This window comes from Gopherus flavomarginatus, chromosome 4, assembly GCF_025201925.1.
Source record: "Gopherus flavomarginatus isolate rGopFla2 chromosome 4, rGopFla2.mat.asm, whole genome shotgun sequence".
Taxonomy (NCBI): domain Eukaryota; kingdom Metazoa; phylum Chordata; order Testudines; family Testudinidae; genus Gopherus; species Gopherus flavomarginatus.
Window position 1 is genome coordinate 106,929,596 of NC_066620.1, and position 17,598 is coordinate 106,947,193.

A 17,598-nucleotide genomic window follows, 5' to 3' on the forward strand; every position below is an offset into this window, starting at 1 on the left:
AAAGTCTACCCTGCTCTTTGTCTCTTCAGACAGAGGCACCAGATGAGCCAGGGTGCACATGCGGACCAACAGACATTGATTTCAAAATTCTCTGGTTCCTGACCCACGTCTACCCACACTGAAATACACATACAAACCAGCACTCAAAGAAGAACTGAAGTATTTCTTCCATTATGACTAGGTCCAAAACTAATACTATTGATGGAAAACCACAAGATCTTTAAAATTCTCAATACAGAGCTCACCTCAGACACAAACAACTTAAACTACGGTTTAAGGCCTTGCACAGATTTAGCAATTCACAGCTTGGCCTGATGTCTGGTTGGATGGAGCAGGAACAATAACACTTCTAGTCTGGTTCTTATCCCTTCCTTCAACACTCAAACCTGGTTACACTGAGGGCTCCCAATCTTACAGTCCGATGGCTTGGGATGTGTATATTTTAAAACAAACACACATTTCAACGCATCACCAGATCACCTTCCAAAAATACCACAGATTACAACTGCACAGATATGTTAATCAAGCAGGAGTTCAAATCATGGACATTTGCCTTCCACTAATAAAAAATATGAACCATTGTTCGCTTAACAGTCTTGATTTCAACTCAAGACAATATAGACCCTTGACAGGCTGAGATTATAACACAGAATTATTTGCTCCATTTAAATTTTCCTGGGTGAGGAATTTTGAAAAACATTATGAATCCATTTACTTAATTTCAGATTGCAATCTCTTTCAGGCAGGGACTGTATTTGTTCTGTGCTTGTAAAGCACCTGGGTTTCTGGTCCATGACTGGGGTGCCTAAGCACTATGGTAATACAAATAATAAAGAACAAGTGGTTTTATTCATCAATATTCAATGATCAAGCAACAACAAAAAACTCTAACTTGTCCTTTTCCCCAATTAAGTGCTCCAGTGTTGCCAATAATACAAAATCAGTCCTAAATACAAGGATGCAAAATCTGCATATTACAATCTCCACTTCACCCAAGTTAGTACAATTATTTTTTTTTTATTTTTTTTTTTTACTGCAAACAGGATTAAACTCAATTGAATTAGACATGATTGTAAAATGTTTTCTGACCATCACTCACCAGAAGGCTTTGCCTGTGTCACAAGATGGAGCTGCTGAACATATGCCTCGAGTTCTCTCACTCTGTCAGGTACCTCTTTGAACAACTACAGCACAGCATGGAAGGGCAAAAAAAACACAAAAACAAAAAAGACCACTCAGGCTGTTTGCTTTTTAATAGCTATAAAGAAACACTCATTAACATAGCTAAAATATTGATCACAAAATATACTAAAATACTAAAGCTATGTTTACAATGAAGATTTCTTCAGACAGCAAAGAAAGCGCCATAAACACCTATAATTTAATAACTGCAAGCAATGTCACCCTGTGCTCAGATAAGAGTTTTATATCTATCTATATACAGTGTAGTGTTTTATATACATGTGCACACCTGAGTTAAGTTTGCGTCAAACAGAACAGAATTTAGACACAGATCAGATAATCTTTTCCATTCTTTTTTGCCGAAGTACCCAGCTGTAATGCATTCCCTACTAGCTGAGATATTAGCAGAGGCACACAAGATGTACCAAAATATGAGGCGAGGTTTTTACAGAATATATATAAATTATCTGACTACTAGAGCCAACCAAATTTAGTTACACTATTATTTTGGGGAAAGGAAAGGAAAAGGAAGAGCGTTACTTGGCTTGGAGGCGGCAGTGAGAGAGATACAGACCTTTTTTCCTCTCCACAGCTACCAAATCCCTCTTCCCCCTAGCAAATATTCAGATTCCTGACCCACAATCAAACTGTCTCATCAATCTTCACACAACCTCAATCACACTAATCCAGTCTCTAGTATTCTCCTATCTTCATCAGGTCATCAAGCCAAAGAGGTCATATTTCATTAGAATTTCTAATTCCTACTATCTAAAAGGAGAGAGAATCCAGGTAAGACATGACCCACCACACTTCCTGAAGTAACTTGAGTTTGGTTTTATTTAATATTTGCTATGGTAATTGCAAATATTCAATTTCTTATTAAAAATCTTTTGAAATGTCAATTTCTAATTGATACTTTCCAGCTTGTTTAAAAAAAAAAAGAAAAAAAAACCTGTCTCATTCTAGCTCTTTGAAGGAAAACCAGTTCAACCAGAAAGATCTAAACCAAAGGAGAATTCATACTGATTGAACAATTTTTACATGAGCTTAGCACTTAGACATGGAACAGTACTTATGCTCTAGACTATGGAGTCTAGCTTTCCGCTGATGTGCATGGATAGCTTCCAAAAGCATTAGTGGGAGTCACACATGTATGGAAAGGAGGATAGACCTCTACCTAATAAACTACTAGACATGCTGACTATACATAATTAATATGGAGAAAATACACACCTTGTTCCACTTCATATTGATAGCCCTTAAGATGTCAGAAATTCTCTCTTTTTCCTGAAAACCAACAATTTTATCTGAAAGTACCTCAGATTCAGTTCTGTTCAACCATTTCAGTTTTTCTCCTTGTACTTCCATTTCCTCAGTTAAGACCTACAGGGAGCAAGAGAGAACTTTAGTTTGAAGATGACTCTGCGTGTGAATGCACATGCGCGCACACACACACACACACAAATAAATGTTTAGTTAACTGAAGAATGGGACATTTGGAGAGTTGATTAGCAAAAATTAACCAACCAACAGCATATAAACTAGAGATCTAGTAACTAAAGCCCTGTGTGGATATTTGTATCCGCATCTAATCTACAATCCACAAACATGGTCTACAGCTATCTGCAGATTTGCAGGGCACTACTAACAACAACAGAAAACAGGAGTATTTAAAAGCTTTATTTGACTATCAGAGTTTATTTTCTTCCTGCATAAAACACAAAAATCTGAGGAACTGAAAGTAAAAGAGAATAGCGAAGGGATCCGCTTTTATACATTACTCATGAAAGCTACTCAACTGCTACATGCATACTTTGGTTTGGTTACCTTTCGGTGTGGCCAATATATTCAAATTAAAAAGCACTGATTACCTGTCTCCCCACCTCAGTTAAAACTATGGTCTGTTCCAGTTTTCAAGTCTTTAAAAACTAAGGCTGCAATCCTGCAACAAGCTCCAGACAGGCAGACATGGCAGGTAGGGGGGAAATAGAGGTTAAGAGGAAATTTTAAAGTTACCCTTTAAAAAAAACCTCATATCTTATTTTGACCCCTGAATCTTCCCCCACTTATTCACTCTTGCCTGTGTTAATGTTACATGGCAGGACAGATCCAGCAAAAAGTTTGTCTTGCATGTAGTCTCCAATTGACTTCAATGGGATTATACATGGAGAAAAACAGTGTGTGTTCAGGGCCTTAAACTATAAGCACTGCACAACAGGGACCAGGTCATCTATTTGTCTGCAAAGCACCTAGCACAACTAGATAAATAATTACATTGTTAACAACAAGGAGAACATGTATGCAACCATTTATCCATCCACATTTTTATATATTGATGCCCCTCAGCAGAATATCTAAATACCTATAATAATAATTAGTAATATTTTCCTAGCCAGGTTCTGGCTCCAAGTGTGGGCAGAGAGAATATAATGATCAGGAAATGACAAGATTAGCTTTGATAAAAGACGGTTACTCACCTTTGTAACTGTTGTTCTTCGAGATGTGTTGCTCATATCCATTCCAGTTAGGTGTGCGCGCGCCGTGTGCACGTTCGTCGGAAGATTTTTACCTTAGCAACACTCGGTGGGTCGGCTGGGCGCCCCCTGGAGTGGCACTGCTACGGCGCTGGATGTATACCCCTGCCAACCCAGCCACTCTTCAGTTCCTTCTTGCCGGCTACTCCGACAGAGGGGAAGGAGGATGGGTTTGGAATGGATATGAGCAACACATCTCGAAGAACAACAGTTACAAAGGTGAGTAAGTCTTTTCTTTTTGCAGTGCTTGCTCATATCCATTCCAGTTAGGTGATTCCTAAGCCTTACGCAGGCGGTGGGGTCGGAGTGAAATGTGGCAGAATGTAAAACTGCTGAGCCAGAGGCTGCAGCATCTCTTGACTGTTGAACCAGAGCATAATGTGAAGCAAAGGTATGGACCGAGAACCATGGAGCTGCGCGACATATCTCGTGGGTAGGTACACGAGCCAGCAAGGCGGCAGATGAAGCCTGAGCCCTGGTAGAATGCACGGTGATGTGGCTTGGGGAAATATGAGCCAAAACATAACAAGTGCGGATGCACGCCATCACCCAAGATGAGATCCTCTGAGAGGAAACAGGTAGGCCTTTCCTTCGGTCTGCTACCGCGACAGAGAGTTGGGGCATTTTATGAAATGGTTCTATCCGCGCAATATAAATGCGAGCACTCTACAGACGTCCAGGGAGAGCAATTGTTGCTCCCATTGCGTTGAGTGTAGGTAACATGAAAGGCCAAAACCACCTTAGGGAGGAAAGCTCGGTGTGGTCGTAACTGCACCTTGTCTTTGTGAAACATAACGTACGGCGGAACCACCATAAGAGCCCTGAGCTCGGAGACTCGTCTGGCCGATGTAATGCCTACGAGGAAAGCTGTCTTCCAAGACAGGTATAGCAGCGAGCAGGTCGCTAACAGCTCGAATGGGGGAGACGTAAGTCTGGTTAAAACCAGGTTGAGGTCCCAGGTTGCGGCTGGGAGGCGTACTTGAGGGTGTAAGCGCTCCAAGCCCTTGAGGAACCTAGAAACCCATAGTGTGAGAACACAGAACGACCACCTTTGCCTGGGTGGAAGGTAGAGATGACTGCCAAGTGTACCCTCAGCGATGACACCGCTAGGCCCTGCTGTTGTAGGCCAGAGGTAGGCCAAATAGAGGGGATCGAGACCTCAGTAGGAGGAAGATCAAGCGTTTCGCACCTGTAGGAGAAACGCTTTCACTCGGCCAGGTACATTGACCAGGTGGAAGGCTTCCTGCTACTCCGGTTTAGTCATGCAGCAGCCACACCGTGAGATGAAGAGACTGCAGGTCCGGGTGGCGAAGCCTGCCGTGGTCTTGAGTTATGACGTCTGGGGGAGTGGCAGGGTAATTGGGTTGGCTATTGACAGGTCGAGCAACGTGGTGTATCAGTGCTGCCTGGACCATGCTGGAGTGATCATTATGATGCACGCTCTGCCCCTGCAAAGTTTGAGCAGGACTCAATGAACCAGCAGGAACGGTGGGAAGGCATAAAGGAGTTGGCCCTTCCACGGCACCAGGAAAGCGTCAGAGATCGATCCCGGGGAGAGACCTTGGAAGGAGCAGAACATCTGGCATTTCCTGCTCTCGCGGTAAGCAAACAGGTCCATGTGGGGAAAAGTCTCTACTTCTGGAAAACAGAATGCATCACACCGGGGCAGAGCGACCACTCGTGAGACCGGAAAGACCTGCTGAGTCGAAGCGCCAAGGTGTTCCGAACACGTGGGAGAAAGGACGCTACCAGATTTATCGAGTGGGCTATGCAAAAGTCCCAGAGATAGATGGCCTCCTGACAAAAGAGGGAGGATCATGTCCCTCCCTGATTGTTTATGTAGCACATGGCCGTTGTGTTGGCTGTAAACACTGAGACACCACAGTCTTGCAGCTGCTGCTGGAACCCCTGGCATGCCAGGCAGACTGCTCTCATTTTTGGACATTGATGTGGAATGCCAGCTCCTGAGAAGACCAAAGGCCTTAAGCTCGAAGGTGACCGAGGTGAGCACCCGAGCCAAGAGATGATGTGTCCGTCATCAGGGACAGTGAGGGCTGAGGTGGATGGAATGGCATCCCTGCCCACACCAGGGAGGGAGTCAGTCATCATTCTAGGGAGCCTAGGGTGCTGGAGGGAATGGTGACTACCGTGACCATTTGGTCCCTGTCCGGGCGGTACGCCAAGTTGAGTCAAACTTGGAGGCGGAGCTTGGCATGGTTGGTTACAAACTTGCAGGCAGCCATGGGATCCAGGAGACCGAGACAAGTGCGAGCCAAGGTCGTTGGGAAAGTCTGCAGACCTTGGATGATTGTTGCCATCGCCTGAAACCGCAGCTGTGGTAAGCAGGCTCCGGCTAGGTCGGAGTCCAGGACAGCTCCTAGGAAGTCTAACCTCTGCATGGGAACCAGAGTGGATTGTTCTATAGTAATGATCAGGCCTAGACGTGTGAATAGGTCCTTGACGATGCCCACATGCTGAGTGATGTGTGTCTCAGAGTCTCCTAGGATAATCCAATCGTCCAGATACAGAAAAACGCATATCCAACGTAGGTGAAGGTAGGCAGCGACTACGGCCATACACTTGGACAATACCCGTGGGGCTGTAGAAAGGCCAAACAGCAGGACCGTAAACTGGAAGTACTGACAGTTGTCTAGAAAGCGGAGGTATCTCCCGTGCGGAGGGAAGATGGCAATGTGAAAGTACACGTCCTTCATATCGAGGGCGGCATACCAGTCTCCAGGATCCAACGATAATGGTTCCCAGGGATACCATGCGGAACTTCAACCTTATTATAAACTGGTTGAGTCCTCGCAGGTCTAGGATAGGTCTGAGACCTCCGTTCGAGTTGGGGATTAGGGAATAACAGGAGTAAAACCCCTTGCCCCTTTCGTCCATCGGCGTCTGGGCCTCTTGTAAGAGGAATTGCTCGTGAGAGGGGTCCCTGAAGGGGGCCAGGGTTGGAACAAATTGGAGGTGGTACCCATACTCCACCGTGCGTAGGACCCAGCGACCTGAAGTTAACTGGGACCATGCCAGGAGAAAGTAGGAGTGGGATCCCGGCCTGTAACTGGTACGCCGCCCTCGGGCGCACCTTCGAAAGTTTGTCTTTGGTCCTGGTGTTGATTGCGAGGGACCTTGATCTTGGCCCTCTAGCAGTCCTGACTGTCGTCTGCGACCATCTCGGTCGCGCCGTCTGCCAAAGTCCGGTCTCTGGCTAGGCACAGAGTACGGCAGCATGGCTGGGGACGGAAAGGCCTGTGTTTGGTCGCCGGGGTATGCACGCTGAGAGAGCGCATTAGGACCCTATTGTCCTTCAGGCTTTGCAGCCTGGGGCTGTCTTTGCCGCGAAGAGGCCTTTACCATCAAATGGTTAAGTCCTGAATGGTATACTGCAGCTCCAGCATGAGATTTGAAATCTGAAGCCATGAGATGCGCCTCATGGCAACACCCGAGGCCAGGAGTCCTGGCTGCTGAGTCTGCTGTATCCAACGAGGCCTGGAGGGAAGCTCTGGCCACCTTTTTCCCTTCCTCCAAGAGGGCAGCGAACTCCTGGCAGGAGCCTCGAGGGAGAAGCTCCATAAACTTAACTACTGCCACCTAGGTGTTATAATTATAGCGGCTAAGCAAGGCTTGTTGATTTGCCACCCAGAGCTGTAAGGCCCCTGAAGAGTACACATTGCCGCCGAGTAGGTTCATTCGCCTAGCCTCCTTCGATTTCGGGGCTGGTGCCTGCTGGCCATGCCGTTCCCTCTCCTTAACAGACTGAATGACTAGTGAGCAGGGAGGAGAACGGACATACAAGTAGCCGTACCCCTTAGAGGGCACCATATATTTACGCTCGACTCCCCTGGCCGCAGGAGAGATAGAGGCTGGGGACTGCCACATAGTATAGGCATTTGCCTGGATGGTCCGAATAAATGGGTAGGGCCCCTCTAGTGGGGCAACCGCCGATAGAACGCCCACTACTGGGTCCTCTACCTCCGGGACCTCCTCCACCTGGAGGTCCATATTGAGTGCTACCCTCCTTAGGCGGTCCTGATGGGCTCTCAGGTTGTTGGTGGGCACATCAGAATCGCGGCCCTGAGCATAAGAGCTGTCCGCATGGGATGACACTGATGCATGTCTGGATGGCCATGGAGGTGCTGAAAAACCATGGGCAGAGTCTCTGACTCTATCAGACCTTGCCCAACTCGGCACCGGGGACCGGTACGGGGAGGCGTACCGGTACCTGGAACGAGATCCAGACCTGCGACCAGAGCAGTGCTGGGAGGTTGACCGAGATCTCTAGGCTCGACGTTGGGAGCAGCTACGGGAGTCACGGTGCCTGTAGCGATGCCGGGAGCTGGAACGGTGCCGAGAGTAGTGGGTCAGCGAACGGGATACAGACCGATGCGGCGAGTGCGACCAGTACCGAGGAGGAGAACAGCACTGGGACTGCAAGTGGTCTCGGGAGCGGGAGTGCCGACGGGACCTGGAGCATCTGCGGGACCGTGATCATGAACGGTGGCACTCTGCTGTGCCAACAGAGGATGGTCATATCAAGGGAGGCTTGCCAAGAGACTGTATTACCCGCACCGGCAGTGCCAGGGTCAGGCAGCATCGACTCTGTCATGGCAATGAGATCCCTCGCCGTTGGGAATGTCTCCGGCATGGAGGGAACAGTAGGCTCAACCACAGCGCGTACCGGGGAGCTGTCAGGCACCAAATTCGACGGCCCTCATGGGACTGGGATCGACGGTGCCGACGTCATCAGTGCCTCGGCAAGTGTCGGTGCCAGGCGATCCGACTTAGACAGGCTCTCTGGCTGCGGTGCAGTTGGCACGGAAGCAACAGGAGCAGTAAGCTCAACCACAGCGCGTACCGGGGAGCTGTCAGGCACTGGATTTGACAGCCCCGTGGGACCGGAATCGACGGTGCCGACGTCATCGGTGCCTCTGCAGGCGTCGGTGCTGGGCGATCTGACTTAGACGAGCTCTCTGGCTGCGGTGCAGGTGGCATGGAAGCAGCAGGAGCAGGGAGCTCAACCACGGCACGTGCCGGGGAGCCATCAGGCACTGGCAGGAGGAGTCGTAGGCTCTCTCAACCTTGGAGAGAGGGAGCGGTGCCGAGTCGACTTCGGTGCCGGCGACGGCTGGTGCCGAAAGGCCTTGGCAGTACCGGCGGGGTCCGGTGCTGAAGAGGCGCTTCTGCCCGCCGATTGATCATCGCTCAGTGCCAAAGGCGGAGGGGTAAGTGAAAGTCCCGCTCCTTTTTGTTCTCGGCATAAAAGCCTTGCAAATGGGGCACTTAGCTGTCAAGTGCGATTCCCCGAGGCACTTCAAACAGGATACGTGCGGATCTCCTGTCGGCATTGGCTTGCACTAGGCTGAGCAGAGTTTAAAACCCGGTGAGCCGGGCATGGGCTCCGGCACCGGGTGCGGGGAAGGGGCTACTCCCCGAACCCCTCTAACTATTACTAAACTAACTATGCTAGTAAAGCAAAAATGTATAACTATATAAAAAATATATATGAAAGGATTATAACTATATACACGAGAACTACGAGTAGCTAGGGAAGTGGAGGTCAGCTAAGCCGCATTCCACTGTTCCAACAACCAATACGGGCAGTAAGAAGGAACTGAAGGGTGGCTGGGTCGGCTGGGGTATATATCCGGCGCCATAGCAGTGCCAACTCCAGGGGACGCCCAGCCGACCCACCAAGTGTTGCTAGAGTAAAAATCTTCCAACGAACATGCACGCGGTGCGGGCACACCTAACTGAAATAGATATGAGCAAGCACTCAAAGAAGAACTACTGGTTGGGCACTATACAATAGACTGCACTTGAATGAACAATTGATGTAATTTTAACCAATTTACCTCATTTAAACAGATTTGAAGGAAGTTTGATTTCTGTATTCTATTTGAGACTATTAGTTGAAATTTCAACCAAGTAACATTGCCAGACAGACTGATGTGTTTCATTCTATTCAGGTACTGACAGCATTCTCTCATTACCATGCTCACAGATACGACAGTATTATGTTATTAATGTTCAATACTGATAAAATTTAAAAGACAACCAAAAGTACTCCATGCTGACTAAAAGACAATTAAAGAAATATTCAGCTTCCCAGTAACAGGACACAGGTGTCATTATTTACAAGTATTTTAATTGGCTATTTACTTGCTTATTTTCTTTGAAGTGCAATAAAACATTGAAACACATTGGATAACTTTATAGTAATCAAATGCATTGTGATATTAATTATAACTTCCTACATTTCAATCTCAGAAGTGTTAATACCACTCATTTTGATAAGTAAAAACACCACTTTAAACAAATTATAATTTCATGCCCTTGTTATAATTTTTGATGGTATTCAGTCTGTTTAGTCGCATGAAGATATATGATGTTGTGCAATTGCTCTTACTATATTTCATATGCCACAAATTCTTTTTCTGAAGTGCCAGCTGTTGTTTTTGAACTGAGAATGTAACAAAAACATTTTAAGGTTTCACAGCATAAGTGTGTGCTGACCTACTGCATCCAATGGCATCTTCTCCTACTTCATATGCAACTCTCAACTGGCCCTCAGTAAAAGCTGTCTCTTATTTTGGTAATTAATCTCATGTCACTTTATGCAATAATATTTTTCTTGTGCCTCTCCTCATTTTGGATATTTATCCCACATTTGGACATGGCAGATTCAAAATTACTGAAAGACACACAGGCACTCATACACATTTTAATCCATCTTGCCTTTAATTCTCTCAGGTTTTCTTCATGGTTGAATGTAGGTCTCATTTCCAGGGAATTTTCTACATTTTCCAACCAGCAACCAAACTCATCCAGCTTCTTCCTGTAGTCCATTAGCTGCTGATTCTCTCCTTTCAGTCTAAAAAACACAAATCCGACAGCAGATAACAGACCAAAATGAAGCAAATGGAGACAACTTGATTAAAAGTGGAAAATACATATTTATTGAGAGAGACGTTTGCAAAATTTCATGTTCAAATACTAAAGCCTGTTGAGGTGTGAGATATGCTGCCATAACTGCTAACAGTATGTACCATTCCCACACTACCTCCAATATGACATGCAGCTCTCTGTTTTACACTAATGACGGTTACCAAAAGAGTTGGTTTTGCTGATCAAAGGATTCTTTCCTCAACCATAAAAAAGCAAATCACATTCAAATAACTATGGCTTAAACTTCACTTTAAAATCTCCAAATAGGTTTTTCCAAAAATCTGTATAAAATATTAATTTTAAAAGTTCACATGAACCAAGAGATCAGAAAGCCAAGTTTCAGGAATTACTAGGGCCTAATTGCTATAAGCCACTATAAGACCATTGTTTGTGAAAATATTCAGGAGAGCCTCTAAATATGCAAACATTGGGAAAGGATAATTTTTTGTAGCACATGAAAACTTACTCAGGTTATGCCTAATAAAATAATCAAGAAGATTTTCTATATGCAGCAGTGAAGACTTAAAATTAGATTTGCTTCAGAAAACACAAAAATAGTATTAATTATGGGGATTTAGCTTCACAATTTCCATTAAAATTAATGACACATGGGGATTTCATATCCCACATAGAAATACTGAAAATGTGCACATTTATCTCAGACTGCCCTTGAACTTTGATCTTTTACACAAAATTTACAGTAATAAATGGATTCTGATCTTTCTATTCTCTGATTATATTTTCTCCTTCAAAACGGATTCTGATCTTACTTATAAACTCTCCAGTCAGATAAACGATTGTGTACGAAGCTTTCAGCTCTTACAAACGATATATTTTCTCTTTGTGTCCTCTATTACTTCATTTTTGGATTTCAGATAATAATGTTCAGGTTATTGCAATGTAAAGATCAGCAGAAATGTACTTACAGCTAATTCCTCTGGGTTAGGTTGAACTGAATGTAGCAGTGGTCCCTCCAAATAATCTGATTTTGCAGTGAAGCCATTTTAAAAAGAGAAAACTGTAGGGAGGGGGAAGAGGTGGGCTTGTGTTTGTTCGTGTTAACAGCAATCTGAGTAATCAATTGCTGATGCTTTTATGAGAAAGTGGTTCTATGAGGCAGTTTGAAAACAGGGTCTAAATGTTAGGAAAATTCAGCCTAATGAACAGTGTGCAATAGAAATCTATACCTCCTCTGGAGTCTTCTAAATGAGATTCTCCCCATCATATCTGCTCAGACACCCACATTTCTGATTAACTTATTACCTCTGTTGTCTATCCATGATCTCAGCAGTAATTGCTTTCCAGCGTTTGTTTAACCCCGCCAGTTTTTCGTGCAGAAAGCTCCCATCTGTAGTGGAGAGTTTCTGTATGATTCCTTCCCCAGTTCTGTTCAGTGTTGAAAAGCTGGTCTGATGACTGCTGACTCCTTCTTCTAGTTCCTGTCACAAGTATGAAAACCACGCAGAATTTTATTACTGACCTAAACTGACTTTGATTTATGGCTTATAACGTTGAGAATGCATCCTGGCTGCATATTATTTTACCAAAAAGAGCATTTTAAACTACTTTACATCAACAATCTGCAGCTTTAAAAGAATGATTAAATGCTTGTTATTAAGTCTAGGCCAACTTACAAATAAATATAATTTAAAAAAAAAAAGACTGATGCACAATTGGCTATTGAATACAACTGAATATAAAGGAACTGACTTTTCAATGGTTAGCATTAGCATCTACATTCATGCCTGATGTTTTTAAGTGCTACATTTTTCTTTTCTTTTTTTAAGATTGCCCACAGATTGTGACTTTTCACCAGTTCTTCTCCAAACTTGTGTGCACACCGTAGTTGTAACCTTGTGTAGCGAGGCGGTGTGGCTCCCCTCCCCCTCAGGGAGGGTCAAGCCCCGTCAGTCATCCATGGGGGCAGGCCCGCTGAGCGGAAGTCCCGCCCCTCAGAGGGTCAGGCGGCGACCCGGAAGAATAAAAGCCAGGCCCCAGCCTTCAGTTGGAGATCTGCCACCAGCAGGAGCAGACGTGTCCGCCGACGCCCGTAACTGGGAGACTGCCCAAGCCAGAGGCCGAGACCAGGAGCTGCCAGAGCTGCCTCGCCCCTACTACGACGAGGAGCCGCTGGAGCATTCTCGAGGCCGCTACGACAAGGAGCCGCCAGAGCTGCCTCGCCCCTACTACGGCCCTGAGGAGCCCCCAGACCAGGCTTGGCCAGCATTCCCCGAAACATTACCGGACCTGCCGCCCAGCGCGGATTGGGATGAACCGATGGTCCTGGACGTCCCCGGAACGGAGGCTCCGGACCAGGTAGGAGTAGAGGGGGAGCTAGGAAGTAGCCCAGGGGCACCTGACCCCAGTCATGCTGCAGAGCTAACCTTACCAATGGTCAGTGTGTTTCGGTCAGGATCCCCACTGACCACCGGTAGCAGTGACGGCCGCTACCAGGGCCCCGGGCTGGAACGCAGAGGAGTGGGTGGGCCTGCGTTCCCCCTGCCACTCGTATCCGGGTGGCAGACTCCCCCCTCTCCCCGGCCAAAGGGCCAGAGCTGTTTGTAACTGTGTTTGGGTGCCCCGCCCGAACCAAGGGCTGGGCCCCGTTTGACTTTGCCACTGCTCTGCCCTGCCCCAAAGGGCCAGAGCTGATTATAATTGCAGGGACGACAGAGAGGCTGGTGTGGCTCCCCTCCCCATCAGGAAGGGTCGAGCCCCAGCGGAACTCGTCTACACCTTACAACACTTTAGCTAGGATAATTTTGGCAATGCTGCCATGATCTAGTGATATCACAAAAAATCCAGGCAACTGAGGGAAGTCAGAAAAAGTCAGGTTCAAACCTTAACATATCCCTATCAGCTAGAAAAAGCTTACATTACTAGCACAGATCTCTTTGCAACTAGAACAGAACTGATGATGATTCAAGGAAGAGAAAGGAAATGCCCTAGAAGAAAACTCCCAACAGCACTAAAAACCAAGAATAAAATACAAGCATACTCAGTGGATCATAAATTTCTCCTGTAAAACACGAGTATTTAACATTTGGATTTCTAAAATACAGATACCTGCACATTGCTAAGGATTTTTTTTGTTTTGGATTTATTTTAAAGTTATGCTTTAGCCTCTTGCTTTTACAAAATTAAATTAAGATTTTAGCTAAACAGAAAATTGCTTCTCCTTTATGATGATGCATGAGAAGAACCAGGAAAACAAAATGTGAAGAGGTAAAACTAAAGCAAATAATATTACATTTTAATTTTTTTCTGGAGTCTTTATACAAAACAGTTGTGCTTGCTTTCTACTCAGAATAGGAAACTAAACCCTGCAATATTTAATTATAGATATACTAATTATTTTAAAAAGTATATCCAATTAAGGAGTATAGTACACATTAATTCTAATATATTTTAAAATGTAGCCAACTGAACCTTCTTATGGGGAGGAGGCGAAATAGACAGAAAATAAGGCTTAGGTCCCTAACTCCTGATTAAAACTTTTACATTTATAATCTAATTTAAAAAAAAAAATCAACTGAAATTACAACCAGAAAAACAATTTCAAATTAAACACAGGCGTATTTTCCTGCAAAACTTTATAGAGGACCACCACAATTTCAAGTACATATTTTTATTCATGGGCAGATTTGAATTTTTGGCTCAAATCCATGCTAAACTTTTGTCAGTTTTCCTGTCCTCTGACTGAATGCCACATACCTGCTGATGCATCTCAGCGGTCTCCAAATCCAAGCTACCATCTGGAGCATGGGAATCAGCCAGTAACCCTTCAGCTTCTGTTATCCACTGTGTGAGGTCATTGAGATCACAATGGAACTGCCTCCAGTCTTCAACTGCTCTGTCAAAACAACTGTTGGGGAACAAGAAAGGATTTCAAAATTATCTAGACTGTTTCAGGGAAAAGAGATGGGCTGACCTGTTTATATTTAATCTTGAGAGCAGTTAATTCAAAACAACTTGCCCTGCAAAATAGAAAGGCCTGATACATTACAGTTAAGTAAGTCTTATACACTGAACAGTTCCTGTCATTGCACTGACTGCAAAAGCCAACTACGCAAACAATCACTGCCTTCTAAATTGAAGTGGCTGAGGGCAGGGCCGAGAAATATTTGGTGTCCATTACTGGGGAAATAAAGATTAATTAGCTGCAGCAAAACTGGTCTGCAGAACAATTTTTTTAAATGGTTCATACATCAGAGGGCATGAAAAATTAAATATGATGAATTGCCCAGGTTGGGTTTTTTGCTCACAAAACCATGATTTCCTGCTGCTAGAAGAAATTAAAGAGAGAAGCTGATCTTCATCACACTGCACTGATTGAGAGTGTTACCACTCCACTTCAACTGGATCAGAAAAGGGCCTGCATGCAGTAGGTCCCACAGAACTTATTACACAATAAGTTTCAATATATTTTACTTTTGCAGCATCATATTAGTGCTAAGTTTAACTTAACAGGCAAACATTTTCTCTGGCATGCAAAAGGTCAAGTACAGTAGTAGTATAAACAACATGTTTTCATACTAGCTAAATGGACAGTGACAGTAGGCTGACAAAAAAGAATTTATTTATTTATTTAACAAAACCAAGAATATACTTTCTGGAAAAGCATCTTAGCCAGGCACGTGACTTATAATTTGGTGAGTGCTGACAATATTTCTGCACTGTATAGCAGATAAGACCTCTATCCCCAAAGGATTTACAGTCCATGTAAGACAGACAATACAGAAGAGACACAACACACTGATGGACTAGATCATGTCCCACTTCAAAATAGTGCCTTTTGTTTGCCTTTATAAAATATAAAACAGAGGGCAGATATCCTCAACTGACATAAATCTGCAGAGCTATATTAATGGATCTGAAGTTGAAGATCTGGTATGCGTTTACAAATGCAGTTCATTTTTAAAGAGAAATTAAGACATGGTACTAGTTTGCAGAGTAGGAACATGAACCTTTTTTCCATAAACTTCAATAGGAGTTGGATCTGGAGTTCCACTAGAGAGGAAAACCTCATAATTCTTATGTATACAATGATGTTTAATAAGAAATAAGTTCCACTTGTCTTTAAGTCATGATACACCAAACCCTACAGATGTGAACCAATTTAAAACTGAGAACACATCTTTTTACTCATCTCAAATTTTTCTTTGGTTTCACACACTAATATATGTTTAATTCATCCTTATATTTTTGAATTCATTGATTCTGACTGGCCATCTTTGTAGACAGATTTGGAGTTCCTGTATAAGTTCAGATATAGCTTGATTGAATTGTATCCCATCAGGAAATACCAAATCTAAGTTTAATGAGCGAGTCTCGTGATCACTGTGCTTCAGTTATTTACTTGCAGTGATTAAAAAAGTTTCAATTTCAATTGTTGCTGATTGAGATAGATCTAATCTTTGCCCAGACTCATACATATTTCCTGGCCTAGATTTTTTTTTTTAAAAGGTTTCTTTTACTTTGTTTGTATGGCTTAGTTTTAACTATCGAGGTCAGTTAAACTGAGTTGGCTTACATCTTACAACGGTGGAAGGAGGGGCTTATCTGGGCTTCAGTTTGTAAACATGAATGATTCTCCCAAACCGAAATCTGTACAAGCTATTTAGAAAATGAGCAGCATTTAATTTACATACAACTTTAATCTAAAAAGTTCTGTAAACTGAGTATGCTTTAGACTAGATCAGTGGTTCTCAACCTATTTACCTTTGTGGGATGCATATGCAACTTTCTGTGCATCATGTGGGCACCATCTACACAATATATATACTACCTGTATAGCCCTGAGGCTGTCACATGGGTCGCGGTTCTGTGCTAATTGAGCCACAAATAGCCTGCAGGTTTATGAACCATTGAACTAGGTACAAGCGTTTTTCTTCAGTGATCACAGTTTATTGTTCATTTTTTAAAAGCCAGTGAATGAGAATGCAACACCACCTGATTTCTTCAAATAAACTGTTATAATATCCCGATAGTGGTATTTTAAGAACCATGGGCCTGGTCAGCTTCTCCAAATGGCTCCTTCACATTAGCATATATAGTGAATTTTACATTTAATTTAGTCATCATATTAAAAAAAATATCCCCCCTCAAAAAAAATCAAGAAATGCACACATTGAGAGTTTCTTTTTTCACTAATTCCTAATACCTGCTTTGACTTCCCACACACACCTTAAGAAATTAACCCAGTAAAATGATCCCTACAACCAAATGGGAAAACTAGTTCTCTTTTATTGCCAATGTGTTTTTTGGAGGCTTAGAAAATGAACACATTGGTCAGAGGAGATTACTACTTCATGTAATACATAGTTTACTTAATATTTAAATGGTTATTCAAACAATACAGTGTTATTTTAAAATACCTTTTTGCCTCATAAATAAGTGACATTCACTATTTGTTTGCATGACTTTTTTTAAAACCTTATCAACCTTTAAAACTTCCGTTAATGAATATAATCTGTCTCATGAGTAACCAGTTTTGCTTTTATTCTCCTTCCTTTGCAAAAATTATACCTATCTATAACTCATGGGCAGACCAGAGACTTCCATAAACTGTTTTGTAAAAGAACACACTTAATGCTTCTATATATATAAGAATTTAATGAGCTCCCGCATTTTAACATTCTCATTTTGTATTAACTCTTCAGTTACACCAACATTTGGACTGTCCAGAAAAAGGTTTACAGAGCTTTGTGAGCACATCAAAATTTTCACCCTGCTCTGAACAGAATACGTATAGCTAGTATATAGTCCAAACCTAGTCTAACAGAATTTGCTTTTGCAAGTAGTTGAAACAACTTAAGTCTAAGTCCAGGCTCTCTCACTAAACTTGGCTGTTGCTAAGTTTCCCTGCAGGAAAAGCCGAGTTACCTATACAATAGCTATTGTTCTTCAAGATGCGTTGTGTACATGCCTA

The 17,598-nt window shown here is 43.6% G+C and overlaps 1 protein-coding gene across 2 annotated transcripts in view; it reads right to left on the reverse strand.

Moving 5' to 3' along the window:
• The window catches only part of UTRN (utrophin), a 565,218-nt gene that overhangs the window by 383,015 nt on the left and 164,605 nt on the right, over window positions 1-17,598 (reverse strand). Inside the window, exons 43-47 of one of the 2 annotated variants that reach the window (XM_050949465.1) lie at window positions 14,382-14,532; window positions 11,931-12,106; window positions 10,458-10,593; window positions 2,416-2,565; window positions 1,100-1,184 (exon numbers count right to left, since the gene is read on the reverse strand). In XM_050949465.1, the coding sequence (XP_050805422.1) occupies window positions 1,100-1,184; window positions 2,416-2,565; window positions 10,458-10,593; window positions 11,931-12,106; window positions 14,382-14,532 (698 nt within the window). Of the gene's footprint in view, window positions 1-1,099; window positions 1,185-2,415; window positions 2,566-10,457; window positions 10,594-11,930; window positions 12,107-14,381; window positions 14,533-17,598 lie in introns of those variants that run through there. The other variant, XM_050949463.1, reaches the window with a different exon arrangement.